The sequence below is a fragment of the Papaver somniferum genome, chromosome 3, assembly GCF_003573695.1.
Source record: "Papaver somniferum cultivar HN1 chromosome 3, ASM357369v1, whole genome shotgun sequence".
Lineage (NCBI taxonomy): Eukaryota > Viridiplantae > Streptophyta > Magnoliopsida > Ranunculales > Papaveraceae > Papaver > Papaver somniferum.
The window spans coordinates 220,213,103-220,238,227 of record NC_039360.1 but is presented as its reverse complement, the minus strand read 5'-3'; the positions used below and the strand labels follow the sequence as shown (position 1 = coordinate 220,238,227).

At 35.8% G+C, this 25,125-nt stretch overlaps 1 protein-coding gene across 1 annotated transcript; it reads right to left on the bottom strand.

The window, feature by feature from the left end:
• Positions 1-290: 290 nt before the first annotated feature.
• LOC113358719 (uncharacterized membrane protein At1g16860-like) lies at positions 291-4,209 on the bottom strand. The gene is made up of 5 exons (XM_026602369.1): positions 4,009-4,209; positions 1,976-3,018; positions 1,362-1,517; positions 912-1,123; positions 291-746 (listed from the first exon to the last, which is right to left on the bottom strand). Exons 2-5 carry the CDS (start codon positions 2,879-2,881, stop codon positions 554-556), a joined length of 1,467 nt encoding a protein of 488 aa, XP_026458154.1. The 5' UTR covers positions 2,882-3,018; positions 4,009-4,209; the 3' UTR covers positions 291-553.
• Between the last annotated feature and the right edge of the window lie 20,916 nt (positions 4,210-25,125).

Genomic DNA, 25,125 nt, shown 5'->3' with positions numbered 1-25,125 from the left:
CGAGAATCAAATTTGAGACACATACCAATACTTTATGTGACTTCCATTATAGCATCTTCGATAATTTGATTAGCTTTGGGGTGTCAGGTCAGGCCAAGGAATACAAGACCTACTTCACTCGCCAGGTATACCGCGCATTTTCATAGAACACTGAAAGTTACAGAAATCAAAACAAGCCGCCACTTGGTAATGGCCTGGCACCAGCAATGGTTAATATGTTTTGCTGCATTATAAATCAAATTTGACTAGCAGTTAACTGGTGAAGGCACACATACTGAAAGCAAGAGAGATGAAAGTCATGAAACAACCAAATTTTACTACTCAAGATATATCCAAACATTTCTTTGATATAAACTCCCCCCACCACCAACTATACACAAACACCACCATCTGTGAAACCCTAAACCCATATCATTTATCATCACAGCCACCATTTCACAAATCATGAACATTTTACCAAACAAAATCTAAAATTTATCCCCAACGAATTGCACTTTTTACCTGAACAAAATAACCTTTGAGTATCATCAACGTATCACACCCCCACAAAATATTAAACAGGTATGACGTCGATCTTTGAACTATCCTCGCATCTTAACACGATACCTTCTAGACTTGCTGGGAGTATACATTTCCCCCATTGACATCCAGTAGAGAGTGGCTCAGGCGGCGGCACGATCATTAGCACATTCTCGTTCCTCTGAACAACTCCCATTACACTAACAGTGCTGCCCTCTTTTATGTAACTATATTATAAGAAAAAAGGTACAAAATAAACGATTAGGCATTTAGTGGCAACACCATCAAAGGCATTGGTATATATCCAACTCTAGTTTTTAGCATGTTTGATGAGTAATCTATCACAGAATAAACTGGACAAAGAGGAACTGTTGAAAAGAAATAATCATTACCCTTCTCTCAGTCGCATGACACGGTCATCACTTGAGAGGTTCCTATCTCGCAACCATCTGACAAAATCTGGGGACATATCTTTGTTTGAGGGATTGACATCAACTACAACAGATTCATCCACATACGGAGTCACCCTCGCCCCATACCCTGTCTTAACCAATGCTCTCAGCCCAGATTGGAAATCAGAGATGTAGAAGTCTACGACGTGTCTCTGTACAAAAAGAACAAAACTCCCCAATCAATGTGAGAACATCAATCAACAACTAGAGAACAGGTAAAAAATGTCACGCTAATTTTCCCTACTAAATGATTAAAATCCTCAAAGTAAACAACTCCAACTAGGCATGTAGACAAAAAGAAACTTTATTTTAGTAGCCACTACAGGGAAATATCCAGAACAAGGTTAACTACTCAAGGACCGGTCGAATATCACAGTTTGGCTAACACACCTCTAAAGACCGGAGGCCCCAGGTGAAACGACGGTGAGCAGCATTGGCAGCCTTCGAATCGCATCCTCGATACTCGTATAAACTTGTACATGTGTAAACACATCTCGGAACCCTTTGGAAGGATGACTCGAGGGGCACGTTTCCACAAGTAACCACCTGCCATAAGTTGATAACAATAGCACCATCGTAAGTAGTCGAACAATTTGATATAAAGAACATTCCAAGCATGTTATACTACAAAAAAAAAAAAAAGCCAAGGGAAGAAAGGTTTATAATATAACAGCTATTCAAGCTTTCCCTCTCTCTTATCTAAGAAAAACGCAAGAACAATGACTATAATAGTTCACTACAGTAATCAGAAAAATTCAGGTTTCCATCATATCACTTTATTTCTTCATCTGATACGTTATCAACTTGCAATTTCATGTATCCAACCCATCTACGAAGTTTAAACAAGTAATGCCCGGATCCTGGTTCTCTCTCCAGATTACTCATAGGCACATGTAAATACTCATAGAACAAAAATGGCCAGAACATTTCAATATGTGATTTAACCAGAGCAAAATGTTGGCCACATGACACAGATTATAGGTTATCCTCGGTAAGTTACATACCCCGGAGACTTTGACATACTGCCCATCCTTTGCAGTTCTAAGCTCAGCATCAGGATATTGAGCAATAAAACCCGTGACACCCTTTCTTCCCCAACAATTATTCCAAGTAAAAAGTGCAGCAACGAAACTAAAAAGAACCACAACAACAACGAGAAGAATGGGATTGTGGACAGCAGCAAGAATAAAACCCCCAGCGATGAATCCCATCACAAATAGAAGAATAACAGACCACAGTATTGGTTTCGGGAAGTTTCTCTTAAAGGAATAGTCGTCTTCCTGACTGAGATTAGTCACGGCCTGGTTATTAACAATTGATGTGCTATGTAGCTTAAGCGAACCCATAGAGTCCAATGGACCAGAAAACTTTCTTGGGGCACCTGATGAATTCAGTGGACCAGATGTAATGGGTCCGGATGTAATGAGACCAGTTGCGGGAAGAACTGGTGCTTGAGGACCCGAGTTTTGCCGAGCAGCTGGTGTAACTCCTCCAGATTGAGGACCAGACGACTTCTTAATTGGATCCCCATGCTTGTTTAATGGTCCAGAACTAGATTTCTGTCTATTTGATCCACCCGTTGGTCCACCTCCCATCCCTGAAGTTACAGGACCTGACGTTGAATAGCTAGCTCTAGACGTTGAATTCGTAATTGGTCCTGAGTGTGAGGCTGCTCCTCCAAAAGAACCAGTTCTCATGGGAGGATTACCTACAGGTCCAGATTTCCTTGACTTAGAACCATCTACAGGAATATCAAACATTTTTCCGAGTTCGCCGGATTTCTTTATATCACCACCAGTGTAGGGCATTGCCGTCGAGCTCATCGTGATAGGCCGTTCCTTAGACTGTTCTGGCCGGCCTGATACATACAGCCCATTGCTGAGCTGATGGGATGCGAATCGTGAACCCATCAAGGCTATTTAAAGTAACCCCGGACGAATGGATGAGCTCAATTTCACTAATATATTAACAGAAGACACCAAACTAGCAATTGCAAATCAGGCTATATGGTTTCTCTCGTGGAAAGCATCAATGATAGTGACAGAAACTGCAGCACAATGAGATCAAGGTCAATTGAATTGAAATGCATATCCATATGGAGAAGACAACACGATAAACCAATCAAAACACAGTACATATTATTATATGAGTTGTCACATTGATTTTCATAGCAAGACCCTAATCTGAATACGAGTACCCGAGAAAAAACAAAACCATATACACTACTGGTAACATACCAAAATCCTAAAATTCACCCAAATAACAAACATTGGGATGCTATTTTTAGTCAAGATCCACATTTCTAACAGGTGTAATCCAAACTCCACTAGTAAACACACAGATCAAGATCTGGTTATCAAAAAAACCTAGTCAGAGTTTTTGCAGAAGAAGCATTTATTATGATTGTACACTTGGAGAATTCAGTATTAGTAGTTCACTGAAATTTCATCTCAAACAAATCTTAATTTTAAGTAGCACAGCCACACAAGCTTTTTTTACAAACACCTGTTGTGCAGATTAGCATTTTTAAATACTGAGATCCAATAAATACCAAAATCAAGATCTCACCACTAAACTTTGAAATCAGTAAACAAAACCCAGCAATTCTCCATTCACAACACACACATAAAATCACTAAATAAAATTGAGATCTTCCTGAAGAAAACCCTAATTATACATTTTTCTGAAACCCTAACATTATTAATCATTCAAAATCCAACAAAAAATTCGAAACCCAGTTAGAAAATCAAGTAGAGAAACAAACCCATACTCTCATTTCCAAAAAGAAAAGAACAGTAAACTGAAGAACTTCAATCAAGGTAAAGTAGTAATTTCAATCACATGATTCCTACCATTCCAAGCCCTTTTACAATCCAAACATTAAAACCCATTTTCATTATTACTAAATAAACAAAACCCACATTTCAATTCAAGTTAGAAGACAGAGAAGATTATCAGAACTCCGAAAAGAGAAACACAGAGGTAAAAGATACAGTTTTTAATGAAAGAGGGAGAGGGGAGAGATCTTTGAACGTACTGGTTACAATGAAGTTGAGAGTAAGCTAGCGATTTGGCGTAGAGAGATGAGTGTGATCCATAGACTCCATTAGAGAGAGTGGAGAATGGAGGTGGTAGAGGAGAGATAGTAAAGAGAGAGGTGAAAAAACTGGTCTGGTTCTTTCTTCTCAAAACCAAAAGGAGAGAAAAATTAAAAAAATAATAAAAAGAAACAACTTAAATTATTAGGGAATTAAAAATTAGAAAATTAAGAAGAAGAAAAAAAAGGTGAAAACACACCTTTCACCTTCCCCACTCTCTCTACCAGTACTGCTCACTTTCAGTTATCTAGTCTTTCTCTTACCATAATGCCACATATATCCTTGGTCGTGCATAAGAATTACAGCTTCTTGTTCACCGAGCTTGGCTTGCGGTCTCATGCGGTTTCTGGTCACCGAGCTTGGCTTGCGGTTTCTGGAGTAAATAATTCATTCGGGTAAATGCATTAATTTGACAGCTTTTTTTCTTTTTTATTCGGCAAAGAAAATATTTTATTAAACAAGGTTCCACATTACCAAAACCGTGATGAGAGACCAATGATAAATTACATGGATGTGTATATAGCAGTATCCCAATTACATAAAAGAGGGTGCAGCGAGATTCTCTCAAAAATATATGATGCAGTGTCCAATTAAATAACAATGATTTGACCTCCAAAATAATCGGATTAACAGGTTTACTCAAGTTACAATACAATATGTTCTTCCACATACTCCACCATATGACAAATGTCAAATACCCCCACAAGCGTTTTAGCCTCTTCTTACTTTTTTTATTTTTACACTCCCATAAAATTTTCCTAATGTCACTGTCAAAAACCCATCTGAATACGAAACTACTCATAAAAGAAGACCGAACCTCACAAGTTATATTGCAGTATAAAAATACGTGAGAATGAGTTTCCTCATGAACACCGATAACAAATAATTAGCATTTTGGATCATGCATGCATTGTAAAGTTGATCCACAGTGGGAGCTCCATTATAACATAACGTCCAAACCAAAAATGAAACTTTCAGAGGTACCTTAGGATTCCAAAGTTGTTTATCTGGGAACGAGATAAAACCTTCAGTTTCAATCGCCGAGTAAGCAGAAGCCACCGAAAATCCTTTACCATTGTCATACCTCCATTGTCTATCATTATTAGCAGCCATATCGAGAGTCAAATTAGGGTCTCCTATCAACTGCAATAACTGAATCACTTCCCGCACTTCTATTTCATTCAAAGATATGACGAACTGTAGATTCCATGCTCCTTGATTGAGACCATCTCTTTCACATTGAGATTTTTACCTTTTAAATTTTTGAATAACACATTGAGTTTTTTACCTTTGAAACTTTTGAATAACGAAGGAAATCTCACCCTTAACGACTGTTCAGCTATCCATATATCATCCCAAAATATATTCTAGCACCATCCTTACAATCAAAGAAATACCAGATTTGATGAAGTCCCTTGCATTAAGAATACCCATCCACATACTCCGACCAATAGTTATATTGGAATGATTAGGAAATATCGCTTCAGGCACTCCACCAAGCTTTTGCGTTATAATTCTTCTCCACGACGCACGTTTCTCACTACCATTTCGCATGTAGGGCCTTATTTACTAGTTGCAACTTTTTTTTATCCCTAAACCACCTCTGGATATTGGCAGATTAGCTTTAGACCACGAGACACAACTCTTTTTCCTAATTGTTGAACTCGAGACAGAAAGAAAATTCTGCGTAATCCTATCAAGATCTTTAACTACACTGCTTGGGATTTGAAACATGGTCATGTAGTACACTGGAAGACTACCTAACATGCTTTGAATCATCACCAACCTATTTCCCTTTGATAACTACGTCATCTTCCACCCAACTAACTTTTGTTGGAATTTTTCAATCACATCATTCCAAACAATTCTGCACTTTGATTCGCTTCTAGTTGAACTCCCAAGTAGTTCATAGGTAAATTAGATGACGAACATCCAAAAATATCAGCACAAACATCTTCGTTATGCAATTGACCAAGCCCTACAATTGTTTTTTTTTTGTATACTTTGAAAAGACGAGGGTACCCAAATACACCACAATCTTTTGTTTCAACCTATAAGTCCTCTTAGCAAGTGTGATCGTCTATGGACAGAGTCGAGACAATAGAACAACTTCGGTATTCACACTTTGTGTGATCGTCTATGAATACAAGATCGAGACAATACGACAACCAAAGTGTGATACTTGATAATAGGTTCGGACTTAACCAAACTCTATAGGATCACTATCAAGTATATCGGAGTTAACCTAAATGTGTATTTACTTTAAATTATATAAACAAATATAATTGCGAAAAACTAAAGTAAATCACACAACAAGATTTTGTTAACGAGGAAAATTGCAAATGCAGAAGTACCTCGGGACCTAGTCCAGAGTTGAATACTCTCAGAATTAAGCCGTTATACAAAATCTAACACCAACTTTGTATAGTTGAGACCAAGAAACTACCTCTAGTTCACTTAGTTTCCTCAGTATCCATGCGCTTCCGACTTCGATGAGTCACGCACTGGTACAATTCCTTATGATCGTATTCCAAACAACAAAGGAACAACGAATCTGTTGGGTAACAACTCTATTGATTCTTTAAGATAAAGATATATTAAGTCATACGTAAAGGATCTTCCTTTTAATCTAATAAACTCCTTTGCTTGGTTAGATCAATCTATCCAATAACTACCAAAGTAGTCAAGTTTAGATTTGCAATCAATCAGTATAAATCTCAAAGAGAAAGTATAAAGCGATGTCGATCTCATGCAACTAATCAATCGAATAGATCTTATTCTAGTTGGATGCAAGCCGATCAATTTTTGTGCACACACAAATATACGAAAACCAATAAGAAATCTTCTTCATCTTCAAATCTTTTTTAATCTTCAATAATACCTGCACAACACCACTTGAATCTCTTGTGATCAATCACACACTGAACGAAGTCTGTTAATAATGGACTATCACAAGATGTCTTTAGATCTAATAACAGTTCTAAAGATCCGTTCAATACTTCGATCTAGTTTGAGTGAATCTTATATCAGAAGATAAGATTCTCAAGAATAAACAAACTAGGTGCAATCAGAGTTTCAACAACCGTTAGTCAGTCAAATCAACTGAAAACTAGTAACACTGCAATTATCTAGTTTCCCATCAACGATACTCGTAGAGATTCTTGATCCCACGGAAGTCTTTAAACCAGCGGTCGTAAGAGATTTCACCTAATTAGGATACTTTCCTCTCCGAATAGACGGCTACACCAGAAACAACAAGGAATGAAGTTTTCCTGGCTCTTAGGATAGTTTGCTAGAAATGCAAAGTTAGGTATTTATAGACAAAGGATGTTTGGACATCAAGGAATTTCCAAAATCGAAAATATTCTCAAGATATGCAATGAATGGAAAAATTCGGTTTTCTCAATTCCAATAAATGCTTGCCCAATATTTTCGAAATCTCTCAATATAAAATCTCCAATTAGTAAATGCACATTACTAATTTTTATTATCTAGATATATGCATTTAATTGTTGGTAATTAAAGCATATAAAACCAAAAACCATAATTAAAAGATTCTTAATTTATCTCGACACATGATCTCCTTGAGTACTAAGGAATATCTTTGAACAATAAAATAAATGATATGAGTTACTGTACATATTCAAAGTATGTTGACATCTTTTCACTGTAAATCCTTATTCATATTCACATGGATTTACATTCTTGGAATCGGTTACATCACACTTCCTAACAAGCTTAGAATTGGTTTCCCTGTATTCCAAGACAACTATGTGATTGATCAAATACCACATCACATACATGGGGTCAATCAGTTCTACCAATCACTAGGATCGGTTATACCTGCTTATGGAAATTCTTGTGATCGGTCAAACCAGTCACTAGGATCGGTTCCATATTCCCATGGTATTTCTTGTGATCGGTCACACCAGTTACCAGGACCGGTTACCAATTACAAGGATCGATTACACAACACTCATGATTGGTCACACCAATTACTAGGATCGATTACACCAATTACAAGGATCGATCATACCAACACATGGTGATTACTTAGGATCGGTTATACCAATTAATAAAAACCATTCATACCAAATCATAAGTCAGGCATTGTAATTAGTTATACCAAGATATATAACCAAGGTTAAGATCGGTTCTAGCATCTCACATATATTGGTCATCCAAATATTTGCAATGAATAGCCGAACCAATAAGCCTAACGATTTCCCATTCGATTCATGAAACAAGTTCATGAATGTACTTCTTTTAAACAAATGTTAAACATTGTTTCATATGATGAAATCTTCACCATAACCCATTCACGTAATCATAACAGTATATACAAGATTATGTCGATGTCATATCAACGAAGTTCAAAACATAAGCGTTATACTTAGTAGTCTAATTCCCTTATACTATGATCATACAATTATGATCATGTCACATCACAGAGTATTATACAATATGTACGGTATATACAGCTTCGCAGTTATGTTTTCAATATGACACGACTTGAAAGATACATTAGGAATGAAACAGTTCAAGTCAATATTACTAACCTCAAGTGGAAGGATGACGTCGTCTTTGTAGTTCGTTACTTCTTCACATTCTTCGGGTCTTTGGAGTAATACCTGTATGTCTCAACATTCTTAAACTTTCTAGTCTAACCTAAACTAAGTTGACTCTAGTATTTAATCAAGCGACTTTAGATGATTTTTACACACTAAAATATGACAACCAAATTTGACATACCAACGCTTGGTGAGTTCAACCGAGCTATGCTCTAAAAATCTCCCCCTTTGAAAATTTTAGTGAAAAAACTCTTATTACTTATGGACAAACAAATTACAAAAGAATTCATTTTACATACGCTTGATTCCAAGTTTCAACAACACAATAACTTGCATGTATTCAATCAATAAATGTTTTTGTTGACATTTGAATAACAAAAGCTTTTACTCCCCCTAAAGATAAGCTAGGTAAATATTCAATCCGAACATCTTTGTTATTCTCCTTTTTGTAGTCAGAAATACTACAACAACAATATGATATGTTTTTCCCCCTTAGTCAATGCTTTACTCTTTCGTTAGATATAACGTTTAAGCACAGTTTTCCTTTCCTTAGTGATTGCAAATCACTTGTTTACTCCATATATTTCTCCCCCTTTTTGTCACAAAATGATAAAGGTTCGAGCAAATAAAGGACAAACCTAAAGAATTTTACAAATCTAAAAGACTTGTAAACAACATATAAGAGTTAAGCACGAAGGTTTCACATTCCACTTTAAATAACCAATATTAAAATCGAAACTACAAAGTAATTTAGTTTTAATATGATATCAAGGAAACAATTTCCTGAAGAAATTTTCCTTAATAGTTTAACAAATCGACTAAGAAACTTAATTCCCTTGTTAAACTGATTGTGTATGTGCAATCACTTATTTCAATAAGACCAACATAAAGATCAGAATTAACTTTATTTCTCTCATCAGGCTTTAATTATTCGGATAATAACTTAGACCTTTCTCTTTAGACAAGACAAACACTGGGTTAGTTAACTAGTTTTTCTTGTCAATGCATTTGATTAGACTTGAATAACTGAATCCTTAAATTTGATAAGTCTAACTAAGATCATAATTAACTTAGTTTCTCTTATCCGGAATCAATTTGGACTAAACAAATGATCTAGTATTTTGCTAAGCCATAAACAATACATACAAACCAAAATAAATTGACTTGCACAATTATTTTCTTAACTATAAGCAATTGAAACAAACATAAACAGTATACCACCGCAATTGCACTGAATTTTGTTAAGCAAAAACACTTGATACCCAACAATAAAGAAGATACCAAACAATAAGCCAAATAAATTGACACAGTTTTTCTTAACCGAAAACAATTGAATCATATACATACACACACACACACACACATCCATACACAATAATGAAACATATCAATTGTACCGAAATTTTATTAAGCAAAAGAAAAATATATGCAATATAAACAGGCTTTTCTTAAACAGGAAAATGATTAACTAACAAATTTGTTACCTCAAATTCCGCAACCTCTTCTCCCCAAAAAGATATATCATTAAGCACAAGTTCAAATAAGAACTCTCCCCCGATGTGTTGTCATCCTCTCGCAAGAACAAAAGAACAACAACAAAAGCAACCTTTACCAAAGAAAGTTGAATCCGTTTTAACTAATGCGTACAAATAACAAGAGTTGAAACCCCTAAACACATATTTTATGCTAAACACAACTCATGTAAACACAAATTGATTCAACATATCGTGACTTTTCACATATGGGTTTGAATCAGAACATCTTATGATCCTTTGATAAAGCCTACCAACGGGGGCTAGAACTTAATCCCGCTAAATCAGAAAGCCACACAAACCATAAGGGTCACATTATATGAGATCGAATATTAAGGTTAGTGAAAACCGAAATCAGACATCTCAAAAACTGAATACACATAGCAAAAGTATAACCACTCATTCTCAAGGTATGTAATCGGTAACTATCACAAGAAAAATTATAAAATAATAATTTTATTCATAAATAATTGATAGTTTTATTCAAAAATAGACCTTATACAATAATTGAAGTAAATCAAAACATTGGTGTCTATTTTCTGGATTAAGTATTACAGTATATAACTTAATCCCTGGTGGAGCTCTGATTGTTCACTGAGGTTTTTTCAGTGTTCAAGTTCTTGAGTCCTCTATTTTCTTTCAGATGATTGAGTCTCCTCTTCAAAAGATTCACCCCCACAATCAACTTCAAAAGATTTGACTCGAGCCACTCTTCATTCTTTACGGAAGCTTCTTGTTGTTCACGAGCAATTTCAAAGTCTCGCATAAGCATAAGGATGAGCTCAAAAGATATTTGATTCCTCTTATGTTCCATTGAGAAATAACACTTAATCTCAGTGGAACAAGTTTCAAGCTTCTGTAGTTGGGAATCAAGTATTTTTACCCATCTTGAACCGCAATCTAATTGTGGAGGAAGAAATCGGTTCTTAAGATGTTTTATATATAAAATAAAACTTGGTTTCCAAGTTTTAAACCTCCTAACAAGGTATTTTATTTTATTAAAACAGGCGTGAAAGCATACAAGTTCGGATATAAAAGAAAGATATTCCGAAATATATTATTGATAAGAAAATCTGATATTCCTTGTACCAGTTTATCATGAACTTCCCTAATGTCGAAAGCATTCTTCTAAATAGAAAATGGATTACAAATTTAGAAAAATACTCAAGTTGTTCATGATACATATAGATTAAGTATATCATTATACATCTCTCATGTTCCCAGTGCTCTTTTAAGAATCCCATTTATTTAAGTCGAGCACATGATTTTTAGGAAGTTCCGATCAACAAGCTTAGTTGTTGAATTGAGCTTTCAATGAATCAAAGGAACATTGATCTATCTTTATGTTTTTGGACATCTTCTTTTCTGGAACAATCCCAGGAATAGGTTTCACACATCTATGAGTCATAACCTGGATTACCTGATACAACAGATAGATATATTCGAGTATGAACAGGATTGTGTGTGACTGTGACTAGAAACCTTTTGAGTCATGAGTTGAGAATAACTCTTGTATAGACTCAGATATTCCTTGGAATATGACAACATCTCTTGATGAGATTGTTTCCTCGGTTCTGATTTGGACAGAAGATCACTAACAAAACAACATAATCTGAAATCATTTGTTCGTGTGCATTTAAGCTGATCTTTATCACTTTTAAAAAGATAATCCTTGTCACAATAAATGACAGTTTTTCTTGACCGGATATTAGTCACGGGATTATGCTTTGAAACACATCTCTTTTGATTCTTGTTAGAGGTTAAACTATTAGAATCCAGATGTTGTTTATTAGTTAAGATATTCTGAGAAATATAATCACGTATCCTTTTCTTAACTAACAAATTAAACCTTGATTTTCTGCTGACTTGAGCATCAAAGAAAGTACCTCAACAACTAGAATAAACAAAAATAGCGATATTGTATCACCTTTCCTGATTCCCTTTTGACTTTTAATCAATTTTTTTGCTTCACCCTTGAACAGAATCGTGAATCTAGGTGTTGTAATACACCATTGAATCCAGCTACTCCATTTATAACCAAAACCAAATCTTACAAGTGTAGTATCCACACAATTTACATTATCAAACGCTTTTTTTTAAAATCCACCTTGCATATGATACTGGTTTCTTGAGATCTCAATCTTGGTCAATTTATTCTGAAGCAATTAGTACACCATCATGTATCTGCCTACCATGAATAAAAGCACCCTGAAATTCTGATACAATGGAAGGCACCACCACTTTCATCCTTTCTGGTAGCATCTTCGAAATGATCTTATACACGCTACCAATTAGACTTATGGGTCTAAAGTTATGAAGAGACACTGCGCCTTTACACTTATGAATAAGAGTTGTATTGGTGCAATTGATTATTCAATCAAGAGAAAAATTAGCCTCAAATTCTCTAACTACCTACATAGATCAAGCTTAATGACATATGAAAAAGTGGGGGTACAACAACCACACCCAATATTTCGCTTAGCAATCTGTATGGACTAACTCTAATATACTTATAAGAGAATCAACTAGACCCAATCTCAATAACGTATATAAAAGAGTTATATCTCTCTTTCTCGATTCAATTCTTACTCAAGCAAATAGAAATCTGCGATTCTAATTGAATACAAGAGAAATCACTTGAACGGTACCAAAGACCAATGTTCAAGTATCAATCAATGTAAATCAACAATCAAAGGTCGGAAATTCTAATTGATTGATTCAAACGCATAACCTGTGATATTTCAATTATATAACAAAATATAATGCGGAAAAGAAATAACACAGACACCAGAAGTTTTGTTAACGAGGAAACGGCAAATGCAGAAAAACCCCGGGACCTAGTCCAAATTGAACACACACTGTATTAATCCGCTACAGACACTAGCCTACTACAAACTAACTTCGGTCTGGACTGTAGTTGAACCCCAATCAATCTCACATTGATCCAAGGTACAGTTATGCTCCTACGTATCTGATCCCATCAGAATGCTACGTACTTGATTCCCTTAGCTGATCTCACCCACAACTAAGAGTTGCTACGACCCAAAGTCGAAGAATTTAATAAACAAATATGTATCACACAGAAAAGTATACGGTAATAGATAAATCTGTCTCCCACATAAATACCTACGAGTTTTGTTCCGTCTTTTTAAAAATCAAGGTGAACAAGAACCAATTGATAAACCAGACTTATATTCTCGAAGAACATCTCGGTATTATCAATCACCTCACAATAATCTTAATCGACGCGGCAAAAGAAGATATTGTGTAATCACAAACGATGAGACGAAGATGTTTGTGATTAATTTTATATCTTGCCTATCGGAGATATCAATCTGAAGCCCATCATTACGATTGTACTTAATACGATAGAATCAGCAAGATCAGATCACACAACTACAAGAAAGTAGTATCGGCCTGGCTTCACAATCCCAATGAAGTCTTCAAGTCGTTAACCTACAGGGTCTCAGTAGAAACCTAAGGTTAAAGGAGAATCAAACTCTAGCTTATACAAATAGTATCACACAGGAGGTGTGGGTATTAGGTTTCCCAGTTTTTAGAGTTCTCCCTTATATAGTCTTCCAAATCAGGGTTTGCAATCAAAGTTAGCTTAGTAAAAAAAGCATTCAATATTCACCGTTAGATGAAAACCTGGTTATATTCAAGCTAATATCTTTCAACCGTTAGATCGAAAACCTAGCTTGTTATACACAAATGAAATGCACGTTTTAGGTTTGTGTAACCGTACCCAAACATGTACATTTGTTGGTTCAACAGTAGTTAACCAAATGGTTAGCCATATGAGCACTTTCATATCAACCATGTTCTTCTTCACCATAACTAGTTCAAATGACTCAAACGAACTAGTTAGAGAGTTGTTCAATTGCTTAGATCTTATAGAAGTATACAAGACACAATTGAAGCAAAAACGATTTGATTCACTCGAATCGATTCATGAACTTTATAGCCACGGTTTGCAAACTTGCATTCCTTAGTTAATATAAGTATAAGTTCACGAATAATCGTTTTTAGAAATAACCAACCTAAGTACGCGGATTGAGTTCGTGGACTTAAGTACCCGAAATAAGTTTATAAAAGTATACAAACTCCAGTAGATTTTCTCGGGAAGAGAACCTCCGACAGTTCGCGGACTCTTGTTCCGGTTTTCCTGATCAACAAAGTACGCATACTTTGGTTCAAGGAATAAGGACTTATACATATATGTGTTACCACACAATGTTTATATCCAACAATGGTTATATAATCTAAACTCTCATTTCAATCATTTAAACATTCTTAGAGGACGTTATATAGTTGTTATTCACAAACCATTTTTCGTCAAAGCCATTTTCAAGTGATTGAAACCTAATATGACTTTCTTCACTAGGTAAAGATGAACTTGGCCAAAGCGAAAGCTTACCAACACATATTTCGAGAAATAGATAAGCGAGATAAACTCGGCTCGAAATAGCAAATGTGTATAATCAAAGTCTATATAGCAAAACGAATTTTGTCTCAAGATAGGAGATAGAGTATATATAATTTTGAGTGATAGATAAGTTCAAGTCTCCACATACCTTTTTTTCGATGAAGTTCCACCAGTTCCTTGAGTAGTTCTTCGTCTTTTATGATGATCGCCATGGAGTTCTTGAGCTCAACTACACTTTCTATCCTAGTCCGAGACTTAGCTGTAGTAGACTAGAAATCAAGACTTATAGTTTTAATCACTAACATTGAAAAACATGCTTGATATAGAAACGCATGCGAGTTCGACCGAGCAGTGATCTAACAATCTCCCCCTTTGTCAACTTTAACGACAAAACTATCAATATATACGGAATACAAAAATAGATAAATAAAATTTTTGTAGCTCTTATTCCACATGCCTAATCTTCAACATTACTCGAAATTTTCGTCACTTCCAAGTACTCCAATGATTCCAAAGGTTGTAAGTTTAGAATCATCGTTGTTGAAAATCCGTAGCTATAACAATGAGAAAACAAGAATTCTCAATCATTGTTATACAGTGTCATAGTATTATCATACAACATCAAAGTTCAATTATATCACAACTTCGACAACAATACTATGGTGATATGTATCACTCCCCCTTAGTCAATACTCCATCTCACATGGAAACCACTCCCTCTTACATAATGATCCGAAAACCATATGTATTTGTAGTGTGAACTACACATTAATTCTCCCTCTTTTTGGCAATAAAATTGACAAAGGTACGAAAACGGAATCTTAATAAAAATATCCATAGAGACATTTCATGACCAAAAGGAAGCAAATATCAACTTATTTAGATGCAATCATAATGTCGAAGCTAAATGCTTTCATCAAGGAGTTTATAAAGATACAAGATAACTCCTGTAATATTCCACAGCCGCACTCCCTACAAAGATTTGGAAATTAAGCACGAGTTCAATTAAGAACTCTCTCCCATAAAATGTCATTCCCAAAATAACAACAAGAGCGACCTTAATTTCAAGAGAAATGAAGGATTTCTTTGGACATAAAAAATCACATACGAATATGAATTTGAATCCAAATATACTCAATTAAATTAACCACAAGAAAACCCATGATTAATTCAATCGGAATACACAACTAAATTACCACAAGAGTGTGATCAATTTAATTGGTCATGCTCAACATAAATGAACTTACGGAGCCTCACAGTATATACATAAAATATGGATCAAGGAAGATCAATACTGCGGAATAGACAAGGATTAATTCTATATTCCATCACCATTTGCATAATGACATACAATAGACATAATCCCTGTAAAAAAAGTTCATCCTATCTTCCATCAATATTTTCATAATGACATAATAGGCTTCAAACTTTTGTGATGTCAAAAGCTCATTCATTCTTTTATCATTACATGCATATCGACATTCGAAAGACTTAACTTTTGACAATGTATGGGACAATCATAGTTCACGGACGCAAACACACATATCCCATAAATATTCATACTGCAAAAATCATCTTTCAAACAATTTTTTAGAATTTAAGCAAATATACCTAAAAACATGAAGATGAAAACGTTGGACATAGCTATGTGTAATCAGAATAATGGCTATTTCAAACTCTAGTTATTCTTCTAAACAAAAACAATAAAGAAGATTTACTAGATGTTAAGACCTTTGAAGAATTCCTTATCGTCCCCGAACTCCTTGTCATCAACAGTCATTGGGACATAAGGTTCATGAAGATCGGAGTTAATATCAATAAACCTTCTTGACCGATATTGAACCAGGGCCTTTTGAATCTCATGAGTCTTAAACACAAAAGCCTTTATTTGTTGAATCTCCTTTTGCGTCTCCTTCAACACTTCAAGAACATCAGAAGACTTCTGAGAATTTGAAGGAACGACTCTTGGCTTCCTCACATTCCTTCTTTTTCTTTTCAAATTTGGAGGCAACGGAGATTTCTCTTTTTCCTTCATGATTGATGGCTTGACAATCATATCAGCATCTTTTCCATCAGAAGACATAATGCTTGGAGTATCCATAAACGTATGGGTTTGTGAGAGGAAATCACAATCTCAATAAGTAGTCTTAAGATAAAAGAAGTTTCGGGGAAGGAAAAAAGAATATAGGGTTACACAACCTTTTTAACAGGTTCGTGCACGCACAATTCTGAACCTTGGAGAGAGTAGAATTGTCGAGAATAACCCTCCTTTATTGATAGATAGGGAATCAAAGAAAAATTAAAACTAAGAAAAGAAGAAAACAAACTTTTCCTAAAGCCTGAAAGGTACACAATCTTGTCTCTTTTGATCGGGCACATGAGACAAGATTTTCAAATCAACACAATCAAGTTGTGTTGCGGTGAAAAACAATTTGTCCACCATGTTCCTCTTGAGAAGAATCCACATACCTCTGTCTATCAAAACAATTTGACCATATTTTCTTCTCTGATGGTCTTGTTTTGTATTTGGAAACTAACTTCTTAGACGAAGATAAAATCTTACATACCTCAGCAGTCTTCTGCGCGAGGTTAAGCTTGTTTACTAATTAATTTGCTATTCGTTGAAGTTTGTTGACATGTCTCAATTTGTATTTGTACTTGTAACACTTTGATAGTTCATGGCCCTTGAGTGAACAATATGAGCACGTCAATCTTGAATATAATTCAGGCATCTGAGATGTGCAAGCAGCTAGACACAAGGTGGAACCTGAAACATCATACATAGAGTTTCCAAAGAAGGGGTCAATTTTATCCTCCAGATTAGTTGGGTTTTCTTCTGAAAGAATATCAAGATTGATGTGTGTATTGCTACAATTACCAAACTCAATATTTTCACAAAGAAATACAACGCTCGATTTTTAGTCTTCATTAGAATCATAGCTGTCATACATTTCATCAAGAGTTGCAGCAAGACCTTTGTTCCCAGTGTATTTCTTTCGATTTGGACACTCATTTGCAAAATGACCAAAACCTTTACACTTAAAGCACTGAGGCATATCCTCGTCATCAGTTTCATCAATATCCCTATTTTTAGGAGGAACACGATTACGAGGTTTTCTGACGACTTGGATTTATCTCTTGAAAACCGTTTACTTCTCTCCAAAAGAAGATCCCTAAACTGTCTTGTGATCAACGAGACTGATTTGTCAAGATCTTCATCTGATGAATCAGTCTCAGAAAGATCATCTTCAGAGATATAAACACTTTTACTTTTATCAAGTAATTTAGTGTTCTTCTGTGCTTTGAAATCAACATCCTTACCAGGCTTGGACGTATGCTCATGATCAAATATCTTTAGCTTCCCAACCAGAGTATTTCTGGAAAGCGTTGCGAGGTTATTTCCTTCAACGATGGCAGGCTTCTTAGAGTCGTATCTAGATGGAAGCGATCTGAGAATTTTCATCACAATGTCCTTTTCAGGAATAGTCTTACCCAATGCAAAAGATGCATTAAAAATTTCAGACACTTTGTGATTAAACTCATCAAACGTTTTTTCATCTGCCATACGAAGGTTTTCCCAATCAGAACTAAGGTTTCGAAGCCTAGCTTCTTTCTCATTGGTATTTCCTTCAAATACGGTTTCTAAGATATCCTAGGCTTCCTTAGACTTTGTGCACATGGTCACATGGTGCTGAAGGTCTGGGGTAATGGCATGTATGCTAGAATTTAAGCCGTCAGAATTATGCTTTGCAGCAAGAATTTCTTCTGGACTATATCTATCTATATCCTTCGGTATGGATACATCGCCTTTTGTATTAACTGGAGGATCATAGCCATTAACAACACGTACCCATGTTTGAAAATCACGAGCTTGAAGAAAAACACGCATAACAATTTTCCACCATAAGTAGTTTGAGCCATCAAAGACTGGTGGTACGTTTATGGAGATAGAATTCCTGTCCATAGAGTCAGATTGCTACAAACACAGACTTATAAGGTCTTTAAATGTGTTTTCCTGCTCTGATACCAATTTAAAAAGTCGGGGTACAACAACTACACCCAATATGGGGGTACAAAAACCACACCCAATATTTCGCTTATAAGAGAATCAACTAGACTCAATCTCAATAACATTTATCAGAGAGTTATATCTCTTTCTCGATTCAATTCTTACTCAAGCAAATAGAAATCCGCGAGTCTAATTGAATACAAGAGAAATCACTTGAACGGTACCAAAGACCAATGTTCAAGTATCAATCAATGTAAATAAACAACCAAAGGTCGGATATTCTAATTGATTGATTTAAACGCACAACATATGATATTTCAATTATATAACAAAATATAATGCGGAAAAGAAATAACACAGAAACCGGAGGTTTTGTTAACGAGGAAACCGCAAATGCAGAAAAACCCCGGGACCTAGTCCAGATTGAACACACACTGTATTAAGTCGGTACAGACACTAGCCTACTACAAACTAACTTCGGTCTGGACTGTAGTTGAACCCCAATCAATCTCACACTGATCCAAGGTACAGTTATGCTCCTACGTCTCCGATCCCAGCATGATGCTACTTACTTGATTCCCTTAGCTGATCTCACCCACAACTAAGAGTTGCTACGACCCAAAGTCGAAGACTTTAATAAACAAATCTGTATCACACAGAAAAGTCTACTCTAGTAGATAAATATGTCTCCCACAGAAATACCTACGAGGTTTGTGTAACCGTACCCAAACATGTACATTTGTTGGTTCAACAGTATTTAACCAAATGGTTAGCGATATGAGCACTTGCATATCAACCAATGTCTTCTTCACCACAACTAGTTCAAATGACTCAAATGAACTAGTTAGAGAGTTGTTCAATTGCTTAGATATTATAGAAGTGTACAGACACAATTGAAGCAAAAACGATTTGATTCACTCGAATAGATTCATGAACTTTATAGCCACGGTTTGCAAACTTGCATTCCTTAGTTAATATAAGTATAAGTTCACGAATAATCGTTTTTAGAAATAACCAACCTAAGTACGCGGATTGAGTTCGCGGACTTAAGTACCCGGAATAAGTTTGTAAAAGTTTACAAACTCCAGCAGATTTTCTCGGGAAGAGAATCTCCGACAGTTCGCGGACTCTTGTTCCAGTTTTCCTGATCAACAAAGTACGCATACTTTGGTTCAAGGAATATGGACTTATACATATATGTGTTACCACACAATGCTTATATCCTAAAATGGGTATATAATCTAAACTCTCATTTCAATCATTGAAACATTCTTAGAGGACGTTATATAGTTGTTATTCACAAACCATTTTTTGTCAAAACCATTTTAAAGTGATTGAAACATAATATGACTTTCGTCCCTAGGTAAAGATGAACTTGGCTAAAGCGAAATCTTACCAACACATATTTCGAAAAATAGATAAGCGAGATAAACTCGACTCGAGATAGCAAATGTGTATAATCAAAGTCTATATAGCAAAACGACTTTTGTCTCAAGATAGGAGATAGAGTAGACAGATTTTTGAGTGATATATAAGTTCAGGTCTCCACATACCTTTTAGTCGATGAAGTTCCACCAGTTCCTTCAGTAGTTCTTCGTCTTGTATGATGATTGCCATGGAGTTCTTGAGCTCAACTATACTTTCTATTCTAGTCTGAGACTTAGCTATAATAGACTAGAAATCAAGACTTATAGTTTTGATCACTAACATTGATAAACATGCTTGAGATAGCAACGCATGCGAGTTCGACCGAGCAGTGCTCTAATAACATCCCACGCATACTCATAAAAATCTATTGAAAATCCGTATAAATCCGGACTTTTATTCGCCCCAAAATGATCGACGACTTATATTAATTCATATTCAATACAAAAATTTCCAATGATAGAAATAGAAGGCGTCTTAAGTTCATCAAACCCCGGTCTGGGCTTATGAGTCTCTGTAAAAAAAAGTAGAAAGATTTTGCTTGTTGCGCAATCTTCTGACTATCGAAGAATAAACTACCATCATTATTCAACCAATTAATATTATTTTGTTTGTATTTGAATGAGGCTAATTTATGCAAATAGCTCGAGTTCCTTTCCCCATCTTTAGACCATCTTTCCTTTGCTCTTTGACTGAGTTTCCTAGCTAAAGATAACGACAAAGAAGTATGTTGCAGTTTAGCTTGTTCCCTTTCTACTATATCATCATCATACAAGCCAGAAAATTTCTTCTGCATTGTCAAACACATCTATACTGAGTTCTAGATTATCTATCTGAGATTGTAAGTTACCAAAAGTTTGCTTCTGCCAATTTTTGATAAATATTTTTATAGCTTACAGTTTCTCCGAAAATGTGTAACTAGGCTTACCAACAAATACAAGACTATCCCACCAAACATTTATATTTACCAAGAAATCAGGATGAAATAAGATAAAATTATCTAACCCGAACGGTGATTTAGTCTTGTCTCCAGAGTTATAACAAAGCAGGGTTTCCGCATGATCCGATATTGGTCTGTGTAGTCTCATTTGAAATGGTGCAGGACGATGAGCAAAGAAATCAGGGGATAGTAGAAATCTTTCTAGCCGAATTAACAGTGGTGGTTGCTGCGAGTTCGTCCACATAAATCTCCTACTAGACAGAGGTAAATCCATTAGAGAGAATTTAATAATGAAAGTCTTAAAAGTTTTCCTGTTTTCCTAACCACCACCGGGTCACTCTCTTTCATCTGCACACAAAGTGGCATTAAAATCACCACCAAGCATCTATGGCTCATCAAACAATAACCTGATATCTTTAAGTTCCTGCTAAAATTGACTATAATAACCAGATTTTGAAGCACCATAAACCGCGGTAAACAACCAGACAAAATCATCAAATAGATTTCGGAACTTGATGCTGACAGAGAATGCGCCAACTAATGATCACTCCATCTGCACTACCCACTCCTTCCACATCAAGATTATTCCATCAGATGCTCTCTCAGATGCCAGATAATATAATTGCACCTATTACTACCCCAGAGAGATCTAATCAAAGCATCATTAACAATTTTTCTGTTTGTCTATTAAATGGTAACTATTGTTGGGTTATTCTTTCTAATCGCATTTCTAATAACAATTAGTTAGGATCTTGCCCTAAACCCCTTATATTCCAACTGAAAATCTTGTGGCCCATTAAGTATCCGATAAATCCTATAAGAAAATGGATTAAAATATATCTCAACATCAAAGTTTATATCCTTAAACATACAATTCACTGCATCAATTTGATTTTCTCCCGTTGCATGTCTTGTAAATCCTCACCAGCATCGAAATCTACAAGACCATCAGCATTCACCCATCAGTACTTCAACATCTGCCTGATTCTTGATACCCCTCTTTACAATTTATCTGATTACTTTAATCATTGATGGGTGATCAATTGCAAGTCCCATATTTCTGTTGAAATCAATTTGAGACTGCACTTGAGCTTCTTGATTCTATTTTTCAGATAGAGTACTAGTTTCAGACGCATATAAACCTTGTGTTTGTACGACTAAATCTGGATCATTAAGATTAACAGGAAAACCTTGTGTTTGTACGAATTTTTTGGATCATGGACAGGAGTTCCACCCTTTGGTGTAGAGTCGATCCACATTTCATTCTCGAGTTCCATGTGGACCACTATCTCCATCTGCTTCATATTACGACCCGACTCATTTTTCTTTTTCTCACAATAATCCAAGGAACAGGATATCCTTGTCTGGTTCGCGACACAAAATCTGGTTATTGTTAATATAGGTACCCTTAGGTGAAGATGAAATACCTTTCTCCAAATCTTATTCAGCCTTTTTATCACTGAATGCCGAAGGATTTGAATAACCGAATTTTGAAGAAATAAATGAGTTCGAACCGAAATTAGTTGTCATCTGATATCTCAGCGGCATAATTTCCTTAATTGAAATTGTAGATGGATCCTGTCTTTGCGGTTTCAAAATGGTAACCTTTGACTGAACCAGATCATGCTCCTTATCATGATCTTCAATAGGAAAAATCATCAATTTGATCTTAGGCTTTTGATCAGGATGATTTAATGAATGAAGAGACAAAGTAGAACTTGAATCCGTTCAATGCTTAACCAAACAACCTTGTAAAACACTACAGCTGGAATATCACCCAGTTAAGTTTGGCCTCAAATTTGATTTTGCAACTATTAAGTTTAGAGAAACAACTAGAAGTATAATGGATGTCCACAAATTTTCTCCAAGAACTACAAATGTCATCAAACGAATATGAATTCCAGAAATGAAAAGGCAATCCTCTAATACCTATCCAGTGTGCCCTATCTCTACTAATATAAGCATCCTCCACCCTCCATTCTCTAACAGAAACAAAAAAATTACCCAAATATAAAACCCCCTTATATAAAACGATCAAAATCCAGCTTGGAGGGTGCATAAAAGAAAGCCAGATTGTTATTGATACTACAAATATTTAAGTTGTTAACCCAGTTGAAAGTTTTCTCTAAACCTTTTTTCATTTGATTCCAACCTGCATGAGTATTATGGATACTCACAGCCAAAGCAAGATATATAAATAAACTTCGTTAATACCATCGGGAATACAAATGAAATTCCAAGGGTTAGAAGAAGCATAAATTTCATATACTCTAAGAAACCCCCCCAAAAAAATTCTCCAACCACTGGATCTGTATGACTATATTGTCGAATCTCTTAGATAAAAAATTTCCCACACCAAAGTTTCCATAAAAACTGGCGTTAATATGGAAAAAAACAACATGTCAGAGCAAGTCTAGGAAGAACAATCTTAGTTTATTTATCTTTGAACATCTCAATACATTGTAATCCCGAGAATGTCCAAGCAAAAGAGAATGATTTCATACGAACAACTAAAGGAGCAATCTGTGTTACCTTCATGACCAAAAAAAAAAAAAAAAAAGACTAAAAGCGACCAAGAACTCTACTTACCAATAAATCCCGGTTCCAAGGGGAAAGCTCATAGATACGTTCTTGGATAGTGGAGAAGTTCAGTAGAGCACACTCCTAAATTGAATCAATCTCAAATGTTTGGAATGAAGAGGAGGCTGAGTTCTTGAAAGAAATCTCCACTAACAGAGAGCTCCTCAAATTTTAGAGAGAGAATTCTAAACTCGGAAGCCACGATACATAATTTGATAATTCTCACAACATTACATAATTTATCGATAAAAAATAAAATAAAACACTACATTAAACTAACAAGTGGATAATTTGTTGTGTTATTGTTGATGGTGGATTTTCGACAAAGGTCAAAATCGTAAAATCATGATACTGCATGTTTCTGACTCGGCTTCAGGAACGCATGTGACGATTCATATTTTATGATCCGTGAACCGTTTCACGATCTCTAATCGAGATCCTCTCAGAGCCATGATGAATATGATTCTCGAAAGGCCTCCCACTAGCTGAGCGTTCGATGCTGCGCATTTCATCGTGACTTCTATGTAGAATAACATGATTGGGCGGCCCTCCTACATAATTGTTTGTTGAGAGGGATTAACGCCTTCAGGACGTCGGCGATACTCGTTGTTCCCTGACTACATAGAGAGACCCACCTCTACATAGAAGAACGATTGGGTGGTCCTCCTACATAATTGTTTGTTGAGAGGGCTTAACGCCTTCAGGACGTCGTCGACACTCGTTGTTCCCTAACTATGTAGAGAGACCGTGTATAGATTCAGGCGGCTCTCCTACATAATTGTTTGTTGAGGGGGATAAACGCCTTCAGGACATTAACAATGCTGCACGTTGTTCCCTGGTTATGAACCTTTCAGAACGAGTATGATGCTTCAACTGTCTCATATCTCGATTTTACAATAGATTAATTCTACTGTGACGTTCGCCACTGAATTCCTAGAAAATAATCTATTATATCTCATTACTCCGTTCCATGAATCCCTGGATGACTCCACGGATTAGTAATAGATAACCAATTCATCTCATTACTCCGTTCCCTGAATTTCCCGACTGGATTCATGGATTAGTAATAGATGCACAATTCATGATTATTACTCTGTTTCATGAATAATTCTCCACTGAATTTCATGAATTAGTAATAATTACTCAACAATCGGGCATCTGGACTATCACCGAGTAAGTCCCAATAAAATGGTGCAAGTGTACTCAACAATGATGCACGAACGAGCACCCAAATGCACGAACGAGCATTTGAAAATATGGACAAATGAGGAATCCTACACAAAACAGGAGAGAGAAAATAATAAAAAAATAGAAAAGAGGCGCCTAGGGACCGTGCCCACCGGCCGGCCGGCCATGCCACCGTGGCCGGTCCCCCACGCCTCTTCCCTTATTTTTATGATATTATTTATTTTCATAAACTCATGAAAACTCCTTCATTCAAGCAACTTTCCTTGTTTGAGCAAAACTCACGGTTTCTCCATATTTTCACGGTTTCATGAAAAATAATAAAATAGGGAAAGGTGTTGCGGGACCGGGCTACCTAGCCGGCCGGCTATGCCATATCCGTGGC

Excerpts from the sequence above, each read along its gene's own strand:
- LOC113358719 (XM_026602369.1), bottom strand. The coding sequence starts at position 2,881 with ATGGGTTCACGATTCGCATCCCATCAGCTCAGCAATGGGCTGTATGTA. Across the intron at positions 1,124-1,361 it reads GGGGCCTCCGGTCTTTAGAG|AGACACGTCGTAGACTTCTA; the intron begins GTGTGTTAGCCA and ends CTTTTTGTACAG. Across the intron at positions 747-911 it reads GTCATGCGACTGAGAGAAGG|TTACATAAAAGAGGGCAGCA; the intron begins GTAATGATTATT and ends CTTATAATATAG.